The sequence below is a fragment of the Ambystoma mexicanum genome, chromosome 10, assembly GCF_040938575.1.
Source record: "Ambystoma mexicanum isolate Mex_15411 chromosome 10, UKY_AmexF1_1, whole genome shotgun sequence".
NCBI classification, from domain to species: domain Eukaryota; kingdom Metazoa; phylum Chordata; class Amphibia; order Caudata; family Ambystomatidae; genus Ambystoma; species Ambystoma mexicanum.
Window position 1 is genome coordinate 1,581,555,599 of NC_090932.1, and position 19,929 is coordinate 1,581,575,527.

The 19,929-nt window shown below is 47.4% G+C and overlaps 1 protein-coding gene across 1 annotated transcript in view; it reads right to left on the reverse strand.

Annotated features, from left to right (window-relative positions):
* The window catches only part of C10H22orf15 (chromosome 10 C22orf15 homolog), a 71,047-nt gene that overhangs the window by 23,608 nt on the left and 27,510 nt on the right, over window positions 1–19,929 (reverse strand). Inside the window, exons 2-4 of the mRNA XM_069619924.1 lie at window positions 8,293–8,379; window positions 7,467–7,589; window positions 5,860–5,934 (exon numbers count right to left, since the gene is read on the reverse strand). Coding sequence (XP_069476025.1) covers window positions 5,860–5,934; window positions 7,467–7,589; window positions 8,293–8,379 — 285 coding nt within the window. The remainder of the gene's footprint in view (window positions 1–5,859; window positions 5,935–7,466; window positions 7,590–8,292; window positions 8,380–19,929) is intronic.

Sequence of the window (19,929 nt, forward strand, 5' to 3'; positions counted from 1 at the left end):
GAAAATGATCAAAAGGGAGGTGCCTCAGAGAATGATGTTGGCACAAACACGTCCTGAATATTTTGATGACATGGCAAAGGTGCCTGTCTCAATATAGACTACAGGCCCTTATGACGTAGGCTTACTGAAAGGAGTCGGAGAAGTGAAGATTAAATTGAAACCAGGAGCAATATTACCAAAAGCACGACAGTGTCCCATGTCTAGGGAGGCAGATGAAGGGAATTTTAAGACAATTTCTGCCATGATGGAGCAGGGCATCTTTGTGACATCAGAGTCATCATGCAATACTTCGATTTACCCTGTGAAAAAAAGGAGGAGGGGGTCTTGGAGGCTAGTGCAAGATCTTCACCCGATAAACCAGATAGTCGAGGCCGAGTTCCCTCTAGTCCCAAACCTGTCCACGATCCTTTGTAATATACTTGTTGAAGCAAGGTATTTCACAGTGATTGACTTGAAGAATGCATTTTTCTCAATCACATTGCACAAAGACGCACAAGATTTGACATTGTTTACATTCAGACAAGTTCATATGAAAAGCACAAGGCCGACTCAAGGATATTGTGGGTCTCCTTCGATTTTCAACGGGGTCCTCCTGATGGACTTGAGTAATATTGCATTAGAGAGTGTTGTCTTGCAATACGTGGATGACATTCTAATTTGCAGCACAACAGAGGAAAAGTGCAGACACAATTCTATTCAGCTATTAATTATACTGGCTGAGAAAGGATATAAAGTTGACAAGGAAAAGTTACAATATTGTCAACAAGAAGTGCTGTACATAGGCCAGCTGATCTCACATGAAGGGAAAAAAGTTACCCCTGAAAGAGCTGAAATCATTTCAAAAACAGTCAAGCCACACACAATAAAACAAATGCAGAGTTTTCTAGGATTATGTAATTATGTCAGGGCATGGGTCTTTGACTACAGCTCTTATACCAGGCCCTTGTTACAAGCCTTAAAGAAAGCACAGGCAACGAAAGAAATAATTGTGTGGACCGAGACCATGAAGAAGGGTTTGTTGAACTAAAAAAGCCCATTTGCACAGCACCAGTCTTAGGGATCCCCAATTATGCAGAGGAATTTTACCTGTTTTCACACACGAATGGCAGTGTTATGACAGCATTGCTCACACAGAAAACCATGCTGGGATATAAACCCCTTGCATACTACAGTGGGAATTTAGACCCAGTGATGAGGTGTCACTTCCCGTGCAAACAAAGTTTGGCTGCCGCAGTGTTCGCCATAGAGAAGGCTACAACCATTGTGATAGGATGCCCAATGACGTTATTCATCGAGCACACATTATTTGCCATTTTAGAGAAACCAAAAGGCACATTGACATCTCAGAGAGCTTCTGCTTATGAAGTGGTCATATCAAATCCAATGATTAAAATAGTTTGATGCAAAATAGTGAACCCAGATATGTTTATAGCAGAGCCAGTCACTGAAGGAGAGCCAATACATGATTGCGCGGCCTATGAGGAATTTTATGATGAGATTCCCAGAGTGAAAGAAAATGCATTGGCAGAAGGAGAAATCGTCTTCGTTGATGGTTCTTCGAGGATCGATCAAAACGATGGACAGAGATATACAGGTGCCTCTGTGATGAAACACATGGCAAATGGGGAATTTTGAGTACTTATTAGTGCATGATTACCCTTATATTATTCAGCACAAGCTGCAGAATTATTGCCGTTGATACTCGCACTCGAGAATCACGCAGACCAGGAAGTAACGGTGTACAGTGACTCCGCCTATGTGATGTCGACAGTGCACGCAGGCCTAGCACACTGGAAAAGGATGGGCTACCTCCGAGCGGACGGCACGCCAGTGCAGTACGCAGCCTTATTGGACAGACTCATTAAGGCACTACAACTCCCAGTGGGCATAGCAGTCGTAAAATGCGCCGCCCACACAAAAGGGACAGATTTAATCTCACATGGAAATCAAGCAGCAGACACTGAAGCCAAGCGTGTCACAACCAAAGACGAAATAATAATGAGTGTGGAAATAGTTGATGTGCATGAGAGAATGATTGTTGCACGAAGTGAGCAGGAAGGCTATAGCAATATGGCAACAACTCATTAATGGAGCTCCAAGGAGAAGCACCACAGGAAAAGAAGAACCTATGGAAGCGACAAGGGTGTTCTTTAAACCCCTCCGAGAGCTTGTGGTGACAAGACAGCACTGGTAAACTAGTGATGCCTATAGCCTTATTGAACATAGCACTGGAACAGTTACACTATCCAGTGCACATGACAAAGGAGAATCTAGCAGCAACAATTGCCGAAGACTGGTTCATACCGAACTTGGCAGAACACGTTGCATTTTTTATGGTAAACTGTATAATCTGTCAGCAGTTCACGGCTGGGCATACACTGTGTGTGATTAGAGGAGTTATCCCAAGGCCTAATGGGCCTTTTCAGCACTTGCATATCGATTATGTCGATATGATTCAAGTATGTAACGGGTACAGGTATCTAATTGTTGTGGTGTGTCCATTCTCTAGATAGATAGAAGCAGGTCCATGTACACACCCAGACTCTACATGTGCGGCCAAATTCCTGGTGAGTGAGGTGTTTCCCAGATGGGGAGTTTGTGAAGTCATGAGGTCAGACAATGGTCCTCATTTTGTTAATGCAGTATTTGAACAGATTAGCTTGTTGCTCGGTATAAAGCCCAAGTTTTGTTCGGTGTATCATCCTCAAGGGAATGGGATATGCAAGAAGCTCAATGGCTTGTTAAAGTAAAGGATAGCCAAGTTGTAGCATACTCTGAAGAAGGCATGATTGCCCTGTCGTCCACTGGGACTGTATGCACTCAGAAACCAGCCAGGTTCTGACCACCATATCACACCGCATGAAATCGTGATGGGCAGAAGGATGTGCACGCCATTAACACCTCGAAATAGAGCTAGATGTGATGCTCAGCCAACAGGAGAAGTGTTAGGATTGGAAATGCAAAATTACTTGAATTGCATGACATCATGTCTTACTGTAATTTCAGGCCAGCTGCAGCGACGATAAGAAGGGTGTAGGGCAGGACAGAACACAGAAGGAGACGCTCCAACAGACAAAGTGCCAGAATTCCGTGTTCCTCCAATATTCCCTGGGGACACGGTCCTGGTGAGAAATCACATGAGAAAAAAATGGGACGAGCCAAGGTTCAATGGCCCCTTTAGAGTGGAGGACGTCACACCCTCTGCAGTCAAGTTACAGGGAAGAAGAGCTTGGATCTTCTTGGGCGACATCAAGCCATAAATCGGAGAAATCCCTCTGCCTGCACCCCACCGCGAAGAGACTGCAGACAACGGGGAAGAACCACAACACGTGCAGACAAGGTGCATGACGAGGAAGAAGGACGCATGACCAGCCAAACAAAAGGCAAAGAACTTCGAACATTTCTGCCTGTGCAGTCTGCTGAAATGTATGGGGTAATGATGCCCACCGATGATGATCCTCACTGTGTGCTTCATTGGATTGTCCCGAGATATTTTCTGCCTGTGCAGTCTGCTGAAACCAATGGCGTAATGAGGCCTGTCTAGGATGATCCTCGCAGTCTACATGTGCACACAGCAAAGTTTACCTGGGATTCATGGCGTGCATGTGGATCCAGGCGTGGGGAGCGAGACAGATGCTGGGGTTGTGTGTCCTGCAGTGCCTAGATACAGTGGAGACTTGATGCATCTCTGTGATGTCTGAAATGTATAAGATTTACAGAAAAGAATAAGGACAGGCAACCCCTTGCACTTTTTATTGTGACCAGCCCGATTGAACATGGTCCTTTCTGTCACAGTGGACTTTGCTCTTGGCTAAGGAGTAGCAGTGCTTGAGACTAGAGAGAGCGCCATTGCTTCTAGTGAGACCACTGCCGTGCATATGTGGATTTTGCCCTTGGCTGGGCAGTAGAAGTGCTTGAGACTAGAGAGCGCCATTGCTTCTAGGGAGACCAGTGCCGTGCACATGTGGACTTTGCTCTTGGCTGAGGAGTAGCAGTGCTTGAGAGTAGAGAGCGTCATTGCTTCTAGTGAGACCACTGCTGTGCACATGTGGACCTTGCTCTTGGCTGAGGAGTAGCAGTACTGGAGACTAGAGAGAGCGCCATTGCTTATAGTGAGATCACTGGCATGCACATGTGGACTTTGCTCTTGGCTGAGGAGCAGCAGCGCTTGGGACTAGAGAGAGCGCCATTGCTTCTAGTGAGACCATTGCCGTGCAATTCTGGACTTTGCTCTTGGCTGAGGAGCAGCAGCACTGGAGACTGGAGAGAGCGCTATTGCTTCTAGCGAGACCACTGCCGTGCACATGTGGACTTTGCTCTTGGCTGAGGAGTAGCAGCGCTTGAGACTGGAGAAAGCACCATTGCTTCTAGTGAGACCAGTGCCATGCACATGTGGACTTTGCTCTTGGCTGACGAGCAGCAGCGCTTGAGATTGGAGAGAACGCCATTGCTTCTAGTGAGACCAGTGCCGTGCACATGTGGACTTTGCTCTTGGCTGAGGAGTAGCAGCACTGGAGACTAGAGAGAGCGCCATTGCTTCTAGTGAGACCATTGCTGTGCAATTCTGGACTTTGCTCTTGGCTGAGGAGCAGCAGCACTGGAGACTGGAGAGAGCGCTATTGCTTCTAGTGAGACCACTGCCGTGCACATGTGGACTTTGCTCTTGGCTGAGGAGTAGCAGCACTTGAGACTGGAGAGAGCGCCATTGCTTCTAGTGAGACCATTGCCGTGCACATGCGGACTTTGCTCTTGGCAAGGAGTAGCAGCACTGGAGACTAGAGAGAGCGCCATTGCTTCTAGTGAGACCACTGGCGTGCACATATGGACTTTGCCCTTGGCTGAGGAGTAGCAGTGCTTGACACTAGGGAGAGCGCCATTGCTTCTAGTGAGACCACTGCCGGTCACATGTGGACTTTGCTTTTGGCTGAAGAGTAGCATTGCTGGAGACTAGAGAGAGCTCCTTTGCTTCTAGTGAGACCACTGCTGTGCACATGTGGACCTTGCTCTTGGCTGAGGAGTAGGAGTGCTGCAGACTAAAGAGAGCGCCATTGCTTCTAGTGAGACCACTGGCCTGCACATGTGGACTCTGTTCTTGGCTGAGGAGCAGCAGCGCTTGAGACTAGAGAGAGCTCCATTGCTTCTAGTGATGCCGTGCACATGTGGACTTTGCTCTTGGCAGAGGAGCAGCAGTGCTTGAGACTAGAGAGAGCTCCATTGCTTCTAGTGATGCCGTGCACATATGGACTTTGCTCTTGGCTGAGGAGCAGCAGTGCTTGAGACTAGAGAGAGCTCCATTGCTTCTAGTGATTCCGTGCACATGTGGACTTTGCTCTTGGCTGAGGAGCAGCAGTGCTTGAGTCTAGAGAGAGAGACATTGCTTCTATTGAGACCAGTGATGTGCACAAGCTTTATTCACTGCAACAGGCTGAGAATTGGCTTGGGCCCTTGACGCTTAGGTGGCTCCTTATAGAGTATTTGTTGTATTTTAAATGCACTTGTTTATCAAATCTGTGGGGTGCACTGATGCAGATCTCCAGCATTAAGCCAGTGGTGATGTGAGGCACGTGTAGGGAGGAACACAAAAGTACAGATGTCTTTTTTTGTTAAGAGAAGGTGGCGTGAACATTTAGGAAAACATTGAGAATATTGTTAATATAACTTTGGTGCTCAATATGAAACAAAACGTGGGTTTCTCCCCTTTTGTCATAAACCTTGGTCCTAGTCTGCTGCCACTCAGCTTTCTGGATATGAAGAACAGTTCTGATGTTCCTATACACCACCACCTCCGACCGAGGCTGCACCTGGATCTTACGTAAGCAGTCTGATTCAACAGTCTTCTCATTAGAATCTGTGCCTTACCAGCCAATTCGGGGTGCCGCCTTCCAAGGTTCTCCAGAAGGGACTCGTAACGCGTCGGCTCCGTTCCATCTCCTCCTGCCATAGGAAAACCAATGAGCTATTGTTTACAGACCAAAACTTTCATCAATTGTAAACTATTATTTTACTTCTGTTTAGTGCAAGGGACACCGACCATCTAGGTACAATGTCTGCTTTAATGAGAACTGCAGACATTTTTAAGATACACACCACCCTTCACTCTTTGGATCACACACACCACCCTTCACTCTCGGATCACACACACCACCTTTCACTCTCTGGATCACACAACACCCTTCACTCTCTGGATCACACACCACCCGTCACTCTCCGGATCATCATGGGATCTTGCGAGTTAACATAGTACTTGGATTCTAATGGATATGGAGTGTCTTGTCATTTTTTTCAACTCTACATTCATGACCTAGAATGCTAATGTATGGTGTAGAAAACTTCTAGAGACCACGGATGGTCAACTCCCTGATCCATTGGCAAGCATCAGTGGACTCGCCTAATCTTTCACCCTGTGCACAGGTAGTGGCGCTGTGCTTTCATATATGCCATACCACCTTTTATCTGACCTGCCTTCCTGCCGCTCCATGTTGCGGCTACATCACTTTGCCATTCCTGGGCTTTCCTTTGACGAAAGTGTGCTTATCAGTTGATTACATTCAATCCCCCAATTTAGACTAAATTGAGACCACAACTCCCACAATGCACTCTGCTTCCCAATGAATGCCCAGGATTGAACAAAGTGGTGTCCCAGTGACATGGAGTCATGTGGCCACGCATAGTCACCATGGTGGAAATTAATACCAGTAGAAGACTGGAATAACGTGGAGTGAGCTTCCCGGGAAAAAAGTGAAATCCTTCATTTACATCTCCTAGCACACTGACCTTCCCATACCTTGGGTGCGGATTACGGGCTATACATCTCCTTGGGCATTCAAGTGTCTGTACCTAGGAATTGGACTCTGTACGCACGGAACGCAGGGATTATGATTATGCACTTCTCTATAGTAGAGCGGTGACTGGTAAAATCCTGTCCCTTGCTGGGGAGCTCATCGAGATGCTCAATCTGAGATCTAGTGAGTTTTGCCCTATTGGGAGGATAGCTCAAGGGCAACGTGCTCGCCTTGCAAGCAAAACAGGTTTGATCCCTGGGTCTGTGCTTAAGCGCATTATAAATAACGGTTTATAGTGATAAATTCGAATTACATTATGTCGAAAGTCATAATGTCTAAAAAAAAAAGTAAAAAAAAGAAATGTCGAATTTCTTTTTTTGGTTGCTTTTTGTTCGAAATGGGCGGTTCCCCCCCCCCAAACCCCCTTTTTTGTAAATTTATTTTTGTTTTACCTCTTTCGACATAATGTTTTCGACTTATTCACTGCCCACCATAAATAACCAATGCTCTCAGGATGTAGGCCCCAATTTGTAAACAGTGGCCATTTTGTGCACAGGCTGTGCCTATACTGCGGCAGGAGATACCTTTGTTGGTCCTGGTTCGGGGTGTGTGCAGTCAATTGATGTTAAACACCCATGCTGAACGCTGTTAATTTTTCTGTGATTTAAAGAGGTAGTGACTTACGTATGACTTTGATGAGGACGTAGTGGCCTCTTTCATGGAGATAATTGCTGGCATATTCCGGAGAGTCTTCCATCTCACCCAAGTTGGCCATGACTCCAGTTTCATCCAGCAGATCGATGGAGACTAGAATGATAGAGGCGGAGAGAGGTTAGGTGATGCTGGAGAGGGATAGAGAAGAGTGCCTAGTACATGCATGAGCGTTTCTTTTATGTTTTTCAAAAAGTTAACAGTAGTGTTGTTGAGCAGTATTACAACCCTCATCTCCTTCTTCTCCCATATGGTGAATGTCTACAGGGTAGATGGTAGGAACTTTGCTGCTTTAAATGAATGGACATTATTCCACCAAACATTCTAGGATATCTGGCCGCTGTTTCTGCTTGTATAGCGAAAGTCACGCCTTCCTGCCGGTGACACCGTACCTGGCGTCCTTAGATTTCCTTTAATTAAAAAAGACTCTGTATGTCCACCTAAAATATACTGTTTTCTTGACATGCGTGTTATCTGCCTTTTATTGGTTTCAGCTAAAAGTTCTCTCTCCATTGGATGATTCATGTTTGCGGCAGAACCTTATATTTCACATTTGTAAGCTTTAAACTCTTCCCATTTCACTACCCTCCTTCTCTCCCCTCCTCCCCCTGAGATTCAACCATTGCAATGACTCCCTCAGCCCTGGATCCTCACCTCTGAGCCACATCCAGGATCCCCACATCCTCACCCCTGAGCCACATCCAGGATCCCCATGCTGCTCACCATCTGGGCTACATCCAGGATCCCCACATCCTCACCCCTGAGCAACATCCAGGATCCCCATTGACATGCTGCTCACCATCTGGGCCGCACTTGCTCTTCTCCTTCAAGCATTCGGCCAGGTTGATGATCTTGCAGTTCGAGTTCAGTATCACCTGTTCGTTAGCTGTGAAAGAGAACATTTGTTTTTAGGCACAAAGACTATATTCAAAGATTCTTGTAGCCAGCGCGTCAAACACACAACCCCTGGAAACGGTCAAATGGCTCATAACAGAGAAGACCTGTGGGCAAATTGGGGTGGGAGGCTCAGAGCCACTTATACCTTATCTGCTTTCACGCCCCACTGTGGGGCACACTGGACAACCCCTCTGCTCCTAAATGGGTTGAGGTATCAAGAACTTCTCTGAATGGCCACCTATTTCTGGAACGGGTACCAATCTTTTGAGAAGCAAGAATTCATGCCGCAATCACGATCCAGTTTTCCAGATGCAGTGTCTGAGGCATACTGTATCCAGTCATATCCCCCATGCAAATAGTACATGGCCTTTGCTCGCTTGTGTGAGGCTGGGCACGAAATGCAACTGTTGCAGGTACATAGGTCCCCTGAGCTGAGGCAGTCAAGCAGCGATAGGATTCAAGCCAAGTGCTCAGAACAGTTTAGCACGGGAACAATAAAAAAAGGCAGGTTTGCAGTCAAAAGGCAAAGATTGGGAAGAGTGATTGTTCATGAGCTCCAGCCCTACAGATAAGGGGTGTATCAGCCACTTTTACTCCCAAAACAATGGCAAATATTTCCCAAAAATAAAAAAATAGGGAGTAAAAATACATGTAGAAACCTGCATCCCTGCTTTCACCCTCACAGATCCATGGATATGCCCGGACCAGTACCCTAGGTAGTACCACAGGAAGAAACTACTATTGTTACTGTCTTATTGAAATAAGTAAACCTGTATCTTTTAAAGTCTATGACTAACTTGGTGTAAAGGAATAATTATTACAAAAACATTTCCGTTTTTCAGTTCAAATCTATTTTTACTTGTTTACAAATACTCTTATTGGGAATTGGACTTACATTTTTACTCCCCATCAATTTACTCCCAACTTTAAAAGATAGGGAGTAAAACCCTAAAATATAGCAATCACCCCATCATTAGTTCCACTAAAATGCCACTATAAAACCAATATTTCGATGTATCAATAATGTTCTGTTTATTTATGTATGATTATTTGAACTCTGCTGGGACATCGTTGACAGTTTACATTGTTTTGTTTAGTAAGCACGTCGTTGCCAATTGCTACCACCATTTGACATTATGGGCAGTTATCTAATTTCATTAATCGCCCTTAGTAGATTGTTGCCATTTTACATTATGCCCAGTTGGAAAATGATGTCTGATTTCACTGTACCTACTTGGCACTTCATTGCTAATTTACACCCTGTCAATTTCACACATAATTAACTTATCCGTTATGCCCAGTTAGCACATCATGGTTTACATTATGGTCAATTAACTCATCATTGTCCAGACTTTACTGAGCCCTCCCTTTGCTGCTGGTGTTGGAAAGAAGGCGGGCTTTTTTTCAGTTGATTGTGTGTTTTTTTTAAACTATTTTCATGAAAGTTCAGAACATTACGTTACTTTTTTTTAACAAGACGGCAGTCTTTTTTATGTTGTTTGATTGTGATTTGTTTGTAATATTAGGTTTATGAAATTTCAAAACAAGGCCGTCTTATGCACTCACCAAGTGGTCCATGGAATGAACAGGCGGCCACTCTACAGTCTGCAGTGGACATCGCAGTACAGACGTTTGGACCCTGCATTCATTGGGCCTCATCACGAGATGGGTGGTAGCCCTTAAATACAGCGGTAACAGTACTACTGCCTGGAATACCGATCCGCCAGATCATGGCCCTGCAAAATTAGCTCCGGACCCAAAAGGGCCTGGCGGTAGCACAGCCAACATTATTACAGCCAGCAGAAACACTGCCAACAATACAGCGCGTTATCACAGACCTATCACAACCCCATTTCCGTCAATAATACAGCTGGAATTACCCCCAGCCTCCAGCTGGAGGTAAATGAACCCAGGTGCCAGGAACAAAGACACAGGTGCATACTATGCACACCAGAGGGCTACAAAAGACCCACACAGGCCCCAAGCACATCTTTCAACACCATGCTGCCATTCTCTGCTAGGAGCTTTGACATGCAATTCCACATGCTGCACCTGGAGCTACAGATGCTGGTCAACCAGGGCAGGGTACAGGGAGCACGGTGGGTGGGTGGAGAGGAGGAGGAGGAGGAGGAGGAGGAGGAGGAGGAGGAGGAGGAGGAGGAGGGCCCCAGCAAGGCGTGCACCCATCCCCAGGCTATCACCCTGGGCCCTCAGTGACACCCAGATAGTAACAGAGTACCGGCTGGATAGGGCGACCATCACTGAGCTGCTGGCCACGATCCAAAATGACACTGGGAGCAGGATTGCCATCCGCACAACCGTGCCTCCACTGGTCAAGCTGGTGGCAGTACTGCAGTTCTTGGAGACTGGCACTTTCCTGCACTCTGTTGCCATGATGCATGGCATGGCCCAGTCAACATTCAGTGCAGTCCTGGGCGAGGTGCTGGTTGCCCTGCTGCTGCATGGCGCTGCAAACCACCCAGGCCCAAGTGAATGACCTCAAGGCATGCTTCTATGTCATCGCACAAGTGCCCGTCATTGCAGCCATCGACTGCACCCATGTTGCATTGATTGCGCCCCAGACCCATGATGCAGTCTTTTGGTCATTCTTTTGGTCAGCATGATCATTCATTGAATGTGCACATGACCTGCGGGCCTGACCTAAACATCAGCCACTGCTGTGCCTGCTACCCCGGATCCACCCATGAATATTAGGAAGGTCACTGCCCCCACCTTCTCCCTTATACAGGGGAAGTTCAGGCCCTCCCAACCGCAGTCTCTTACCGCAGTAATTTCCCCCTCGTCAGATGTGGCCACAAGCTCTGTAAGGACCTTCCCTACATTTGACAAAAACAGGTACAGTTGCCCATGTGCAGGATGCCAATAGGTGTTTATCACCAGGATATGTTGCCTTACTACATTTTCTACCAGGTCTATGGCCACCATCAAAGGACCCCTGCAGTTACTGGCAATCAAGCTCCCTTTTATTCCTATACCCTGCCTGATAGCAATACAAAGCCCCCTAAGGGACAAACCCCGTTTGTTCTCAGAGCCATGTGCTGGAATAGCAGGTGCCCATACCAAACCAATTCTTGCCAAGCATAGGTTTCCTGAAAGCATATCATTGAGTAAGGATTTAGTGTTTCCAACGTGCTTGAGACTTGGGTCAGTTTTGAAAAACCCCTCACATTCCAAGAAGCCAAAGTGAACATTTGAGTGCTTGGATCGAAATCTGCGAGCACTTTCTTGATGGTCCTAAGTTCCACGCAGGAGGCTTCCTCACCCAGTCACCGTTTTCCACAATGAAGAGATGACAGTGGGCCAGTTAACCTTGTTTGTGCCATACTTTGATAAGTGGTGAACTTCAGCGGGTGCATTTCTTAGTTCTAACTTTTTCTGGACCTGATTTGAATTGGAGTGGGTAGTTTCCAAGACTTTTGCAGTGGGGACACTAATTGGGGCGACCGTGAGGCCTAGATTGTGAAGGCTTTTGTTTTCCGATATGACCCATTCGTTCACCAATTTAGAACTAAAGTGCATAATACAGCAAGTGACGTCCCTTTTGTCAGGAAATTCGATTCCGCCTATGTCACCAGAAGCAAGGGCCTGCAGCTTCAGTTTTTCGGACCTATTTAGACATAACGAGTAGCCCTGTCCCATGGTGTGTGACAACATGATCTGAACACCTTTCTGCTTCCCTGGCTTTTCCCTAGAGGCCGGAGGTTGTGGCCCTCCTTTTTTGTACTGGTTCGATGTTCCTCGAGTCTTGGCCGATATTTGCCCCCAATCCGTGGTGCTTAGTGGGGAAGTGTTTCTTGAGAGATTGCTCCTCAGCTCATCCTCCTTGGCTGGCTTTGTGGGTCCCTGGCCATTCCAGACATCTGACCAAGTGTGCAGATTAAACGCTTTTGCTGCTGATGCGGGGAGCCCTTAGGGGCCTGAACCCTCATCTGTGCACCCCAAGTGTCCTGCAATGAGACCCCTCTATTGCCAGGAAGCGTGTCCTCATGTCTCGTTAAGTGTTGTTGCACCCCACCCGTTTAGCGTAAGGTGCTCTGCCCTCACTTTGTTATGACCAGGGTGAGCCAGAGCCAATAGGCCATCATTGAAAGAAGGGCCTTTGGTGGGACCTCAGCACATCCCCCCATGCTACGCCCCAGTTCTTAAGGTCAGTAGAAAATGGGGCGTTTAAATTCAGCAGCTCCAGACTAGTTTGGCATGCCACACTCTCTACATGCGACTTGTTATCCCCCAAACTTGGATTCAAGTTGGGGGATTTGTTGGAGTTGTTTACAAACCCCTGGGGCCCAGAGGTGCCAGTTTGTTACCAAATGCCGTTCTCACCACTTTTGTGGGGCTGGTTGCCAAGCAACCTGGACCAGAACCTGTCAATCTCCTCCCATTACCCACGCCCTTCCACTGGGCTACCTCGAAGGTGAGCACAAAGGCTGGGTCTGTGTTGAGATGACATCAGTAGTTCCCTTGTGGTTAACTTCTTGAAGAAAGTGTGGCTGGCTGCGTTTCTTCTTTTAGGCGGTTTCTGATTTGTAATTTTTTTTCATTTGATCCGCCCCTTCTTTGGAGGCTTTTGCCCGTTGACCACTTTTGCTCACCGAGATCATGTTGCAGGGCTTTAGGGTGCCTATATCCCAAGAGTTCTCCAGCTTTGGGTTTTTTCCAGTTTTCCGGCCCCCCGATCCGGGTGTAAAACCATTCCTGCTGACCACTAAACATAACGGTTGACCCACCTCCTCATCCAAGTCAGATGCTATCAGTACAGGTGCAGCCACTAGTATGACTTCCGGCGCCAAGGGCATCACGGACCGGGTGGAATTTCTTTGAGTGTGCACATATCTTCCACTTTAATGTTTATGTTGGAGAGCATAATAGAATGGATTCTCAATTTGTTCAAAATGTTGTCATATTGTGTGACGAAGGAACTTAAGACCGTTCTTAATGCTGACAGAGTCAGCGAGGTGAGGCAAATTCGCTCATCCGCTCCTCTTAATGTGTGGTGCAGACATTCCCATTATGAATGTCAGTTGTTTGAGAGTGGAGTAGTTGGTAATGCCATCATCCTCACCCTCATTTTCAATGAATTTGGTTAACTGGGTTGGCGATCCGACAAGCGATGGATTGCATGTGTGTTGGACAATGGTGTTATTTTGGACGATTGCCTCCTCTCTAGCCATTAAGTCCGTGTGTTCAACCAGGCTCAGGTCGTTCAGCTCATTTGTGTGCCTATGATCCAGAGTGTCTGTTGTTTTCATGCCCACTGATTTGTTCAAGGTGTTAGAGTCAGAAGTTTTGAAATACTGAAATGTCTGCCCCACAGTTGGACGCGAAGCAGGGGGAGGTGATGAACTCTGGGTGCAGTAATTGCCAGTGGTTTTCAAATGGGGCGTTCCCCGTTTGGGTCTGGCTCCCATGAGCATGATCGCTTTATGATCCCTTTATGATCGCTTCAGGCGACCCACCCCCACACATGTTTTGCGTAATGTCAGGTCCTACCCCTGCCTCTGGCTCGGGACTGGTCAATGGAAGGCCTCCCTGGCCATTCCACTATCATCTTTGGGAAGTCCTCCAAGGTTATGGCCACCACCATCCTGACTTCTAAGCCTCGCTCTACCCTTGCCCCTTGCCGTGAGTTGGTACGAGGTTCTAACAGGGTCTTGATAAGTTCTCTGCAAGTAGAATGTAAACTGTCAATGAAAGGGCTTAAGGGAAATACAGACCCGGCAGGCGCTACTAAATACTAGATACTGGATCCTTAGGGCTACACCCAGACATGGCCAAAGCGTCGTCAGCAGGTGGTAATAATATGAAGTGTGGTGTTGCCACCAAAAGAAATTCACAAAGATATTGGTGAGTGCTGGGACTATGCACAGCTCAAAGGACCCTCTCGTCCTGCAGTCACTGGGCTCGCAGAGCTCACAGATCTCTCGTGTAAACTCTATGATGCTCTTACCACATCGTGACTTAGACCCCTTGGGCGCGGCTTGTGCTAGACTTCTTCTGTCCCAACCTGCACGGGCTCCAGGATTCAGTGGCCCAACTGCCAACACACCAAAGTCGCTCCACTGCAGCTCTCTCAGCTGCTCTCATCGTGCAAGGAAAGGACCTCACTGCGCTATCAAGCTCTCTACCTTGCTTAATGTAAACTTGTAAAAGTATTCTGGCTTCATTGTGCATACTTATGTCAAAACAAAAACACATTGTAGGCAAACCTTAAAGCATTATTGAATCGTGGTTTACCACTTCTTAAGTGAACGCTTCTGCAAAGGGTACTCTAGTCACCTGGATGTAAAGTACGGTGGAGAGGGGCCACTGCTGCAGCCTGACATGGCAAGCCATTGGGCTCATTACATTTTGTTGGTTGTGTTGACAGCATAGACTTGCCTGGCTACGTCAACGTACTGGGCCTGGAGTGGTTAGAACACTGGACCTGAGGTTCGGCAATAGGATCGACCGGAGCAATTGGTGCTCTTCGCAATCTAGTGACCGTGTAATAGTGGGATGTGGGTAGAGTACGCTTCCTTCCTTTCTTAGGCTTTTCAAATATATACCCAGGGATTGCTCAAACTGTAAACCGATACTTTAGGCCCTCCCCTTCCTGAGTATTGTTCGACCTTATGAGTGACTGGATGTAATCACTTAATTATTTCATGAACTGAGAAGCTTTCCTGATTGCCACCACAGTATTGTAGCACTTGTCAATGAGATCCATGTTCTTCCCCTGTCCTATTTATTTCTATGTTTTATGTTGTCAATTTATTTGGTTGTTTGTTCTCTACTCGCCATCATGCCTACGGGTCCATTGTGTGCATAATAAATAAATATATATATTTTTTTTTAAATAGAGACTTTGTATGCTTTCTACAGACCTTGATCATTGTGCTCCATTGTCATTTTGAACAGGGGATTAATTTTTGTTGTAGTAATTGGAAGAGATTACCTTTTGTTTCTTATTTTGGATAGCGTCTTCCTGCAAAGTCCTCATTGCTGGCCACATGAGCAGACAGGATTTGGTTAACATGCACCAGTGTGCATTTGAGGGGCTTCAGGCGAGCTGTGTCGCTGGTGCTGGAAAATGAGCTAACTGCACCACGATTTCGGTTTTCCATGTGCCACAGATGCAACTCTAGGAGTTTGTCGTGTCTCACACGCAGACCGTTAACCCGGTATGACGAGGAGCATTGCCATGCCTGGAGGAATTAATGATACGTGCGCATGCTCTCGTATGCACACGGGATTTGCTGCATTCGCAAAAGTCTGTGAAAGAATAAAGATAGATACGCACCCGTTATTCCAGGCTCTGTGTCCCTTATTTCCAGCGCAGCGCACGCAGGGACCAAGAGGCCCATCCTAAGGGGTACCACAGAGTGGGACAAGATAACTGGCGACAAGGATGGGATGCCTGCACCCCATTTAAAACAAAAAGAGAGAAATCAATTTTCAAGAGACAGAAGGACTGAATCCTGGTGAACACCGTGCCCCCTCCAGTAATAGTATGCAGCAGAGAAGCACCTGCCTGCAGCACTATGCCTGGGGATGGAGAGAGAGAGACAGCCAGAGGCTGGCAAGTGACAACTCTGAGGATGAAGGGCCCAGTGCTGCTGCCTTCCAGCTATCAGGCCCATTTGACATGGGGAATCAACAAACCCTAGGTCAAAGATGGGAGGGATGGCTATGTATGTTTGAAAATTACATGATGAAAAGGCCCCCAACGTGTTAGTCAGAACACTGCTCATCAACCTTGTTGGGGACGAAGTCTAAGATCTCATCCCCACATTCCCGCCTGAAGAGGTCAATGCATATCAAGGACTTAAAGAGGCATTGTGCATGTACTTCGACCCCCAGCGTAACATAGACCATGAGAAACACACTTTCAACAGTCTGTCAAATGACTGGTGAGTCCATAGATGCCTTTGCGATTCGACTGCGCAAGTTGGTGCCTCACTGTGAGTCTCGAATGAGGAGGTCATTTGACTAAGGATCATCGGAGGGTGTTTGTCGTCTGCCTTCTGAAAGAAACTACTCCGGGAACTGCTCCCTCTGGCCACCATTGTCCAGATGGCACGGACAGAAGTGAGAGCAGACTCGCAAGCCACACAGGTAGAGACTGGAAAAGGACAGGTGAACGAGCGAGCGTACTATGTCAGTCAAGGCGGGAGAAGTGGCGGCAGTGGTCACGCCCCGACAAGAAGGTATGGCACCACTCGAAAGTGCTACGGGTGTGGCCTGTCTTTTCCCCATGAAGAAGAAACGCTCTGTCCTGAGTTTGGACAGAGGTGCACCAATTGTGGACATGAAAACCACACGGCAAGGGTTTGCAACACGCCGCCTAACAGGGTGCAAGGAAGTGGTCCCGGTTGGGTGAGACAGGAGTATCATTTATGCACCCCAGGACCCAGAAGAGACACCAATGCGAGAAGAGACCTGGTCAGTCATGTTCGGCATATTACTGGACGGTCACCATCACCTCCACCAGAGCGAGAGAGCGATCCAACATGAATATGTATACATGATGAGTGATGTAGTGACTGCCCCAGGCAGAGGTATCGACTTCCAAGTGGGCCAGCACCCCGCCACGTTTATTGACACGGGAGCCACGCTTAACATCATGTGCATTTCTGAATTTCGCAAGATGGTACACCCACCAGAGCTAGAACCCTCTGAGCTGAAGATATTCCAGTAGGACGTTTGAGGTCCAGTTAAGAATCATGTAAGTTCTCGATGCTCCTGAACTACAAAGGGAGCCATGGCAGAGCTGCAGGTTCTTCAAGGGGAAGTGCCGGGAAGTAATCTATTAGGTCGATCAACAGTTCCTTGAAATGAAGATTGCAGCCATGATGTACTCCATGCAGCACAAAGTGTCTGTAGTGCAACAATTCCCAGAGTTATTCAAAGGACTGGCATGCTCGGAAGGGGACTGAGGAGTCACCTTACACATAGACCAGTCAATACCTCCAGTAGTGCAACACCCCCGGGGATACAAATCCACCTGCAGCCGCAAGCAGAGTAAGAGTCTGCTGAGAGAAGACATCATAGAACAAGCTCGGGCCCCACCAAAGCAAGGATTTTTTGAAAAGATCAGGCAAACAAGGCAATTCTATGAGGAAGGCACCCCGGCATGCTTCTGGACGACATGATTGGCATGCTAAATTGAGCCAATTTATTCACGAAACTTGACCTCTACAAGGGGTACCATCAGATCCAGTTAGATGAGCATTCATGGTACATAACCACGTTTGTAACGCACAAAGGCCTGTTCAGGTATAAGAGGTTGAGCTTCGGGATATCGTCAGCTGCTGAGATTTTCCAAGAGAGCATCCGGAAGGTCATTCGGCAAATAAAGAACTGTTTCAACTATAGCAATGACATCTTGGTTTTCCGAGCAAACCTCGAACAACATGACGAGGCACTACACCAGGTATGCCTAGCTCTCTCCCAGGCGGGGCTGACGCTGAATGCTGAGAAGTGTGCATTTCACAAAAGGAACTTCAAATTCTTTGGACACATGTTCTCACAAGCAGGAATGAGCCCTGATCCAGGGAAAATCGCAGTGATTTCTCCCCCGCAAGATGTGAGTGAAATGAGATAATTTCTGGGGATAGCAAGCTACTGCAGCAGGCATTTGAGAGACTAAGCCACCACTAGTGCACCGCTGAGAGAACTCACTAAGTAAGGGAACTCTTTCAGTGGGACCAAGACTGCGAGAGAGCATTTAGCCAAATCAAGAGAGATATTGGATCAGCAGAGTTCATGGCCTAATTCGGCCTGGCAAAGTGCATTGAGTGGATGGTGGATGCAAGCCCGGTCGGGGCTTGGGAGCCAGACTAGCACAGCATAGGCCTGGCAGAGACTGTCCAAAGGCCATCGTCGCCTACGCGTCCAAGAGTCTGGTGGACGCTGAAAAGAAATATTCACAGCCGGAAAAGGAGGGACTGCCATTTGTCTGGGGGTGTGAGCACTTCCAGATTTTCCTCCAGGGAAAACCATTCACAGTGGTGACCGACCATCAGGCAATGGTCACAATCTATGGAAACCTGCAGTGCAAAATGCCTCTGAGGATTGAAAGGTGGGGACTAAGACTGCAAGATTTCAATTTCACCATCATGCACAAGCTGGGCAAGGTATACAATCCGGCAGATTTCATGTCAAGGCACTCGCTTGTGAAACATGATTGTGAGTCATCCATGGCAGAGGAATACATAAACTTCCTCACTCAGGGGGACCACCAAAGCCAATCACGACGAACGAGGTGAAAGACCGCACCACGAGCGATCAGATGTCGCAGAAAGTGAAAGAACTCATTATGTCGTGAAGATGGAGAGACACTGAGTTAGAACACACCAAAAAGTGATCAAGAGGTTGTGCGGCACGAAATGCTGGCTTTCAAGCAAGTGAAAGATGAGTTGTCAGTCAGTGCAGAGGGTCTTGTGATGCGTGGAAGGCAGATTGTTATGCCCACAGACCTCCAACAGCAAGTAGTGGACCTAGCCCATGAAGGGCATTGTGCCATGGTGGCCACCGAGCGCCAGATAAGAGACACAATGTGGTTCCCAGGGATTACTCCATGGTGGAAAACACAGTGAAATTATGCCATCTTTGCCAGTGCATGTCGAAGCCCAGTAATACAGAGCCACTCAGGATGTCTGAGCTGCTGAGGTGCCATGGACAAATGTCACAATCAACTTCTTTGGGCTGTTTGGTGGAGGGAAATACTGGATTGTGGTCATAGACGAATTCTCTCAATTCCAGTTGGTACAGATGATCTCATCCACAGCAGCCAGCAGCCTCATCCCTGAGTCGGACGTCATATTCTCAGCGTCGGGCATTCCTGAGAAGCCCAAGTCAGACAGCGGGCCTCCATTCAGCAGTGGGGAGTTTGCCTGATTCATGAGCCACATGGGCATACGTCATAGAAAAATGACACCTCAGTGGCCACAAGCCAATGGGATGATAGAAAAGTTTATGGGAAGTTTGAAAAAGGTGATGCAGCAGAACGCATTGAGTCAGAGGTCGCTTCACCAGGCACTGTGTAGCATGCTCCGGGATTATCAGAACTCACCATATGGAGCAACAGGAAAGTGCCCATCGGAACTGGTGTTTCAGAGGAAAGTGAAGACCAGATTGCCCCACACCTGAAGGCACTCCAGAATGAGGATGCAACAAAGAAAAGGGAGATGAAAAAGTATGCTGATAGACGAGGGGAGCAATGTGGTCGACACTGCAAATGGGGGACAAGGTTCTAGTACGTCGGAAGCAAGAACAGAATTCAGAGTCCAGATTTGATCCTGATCCATCCATCATCACACAGAACAAAGGATCTATATTGACTGCCCAGTCCCAGGGGTGAGTGATCACGAGAAACGAGTCACAATTCTGACTTTACTGAGAGGGGGAGAAAGAGTGCGAGGATGAGGAGAGTGCTGTGGAAGGTGCTCTAGTGGGGTCGAGGAAGGAGAATGTGACCTTGCCAGAGATGCGGCAGCCTGTGGAGGTGTTGGTGAGGCCCAAGCGGTGCATCACAAGC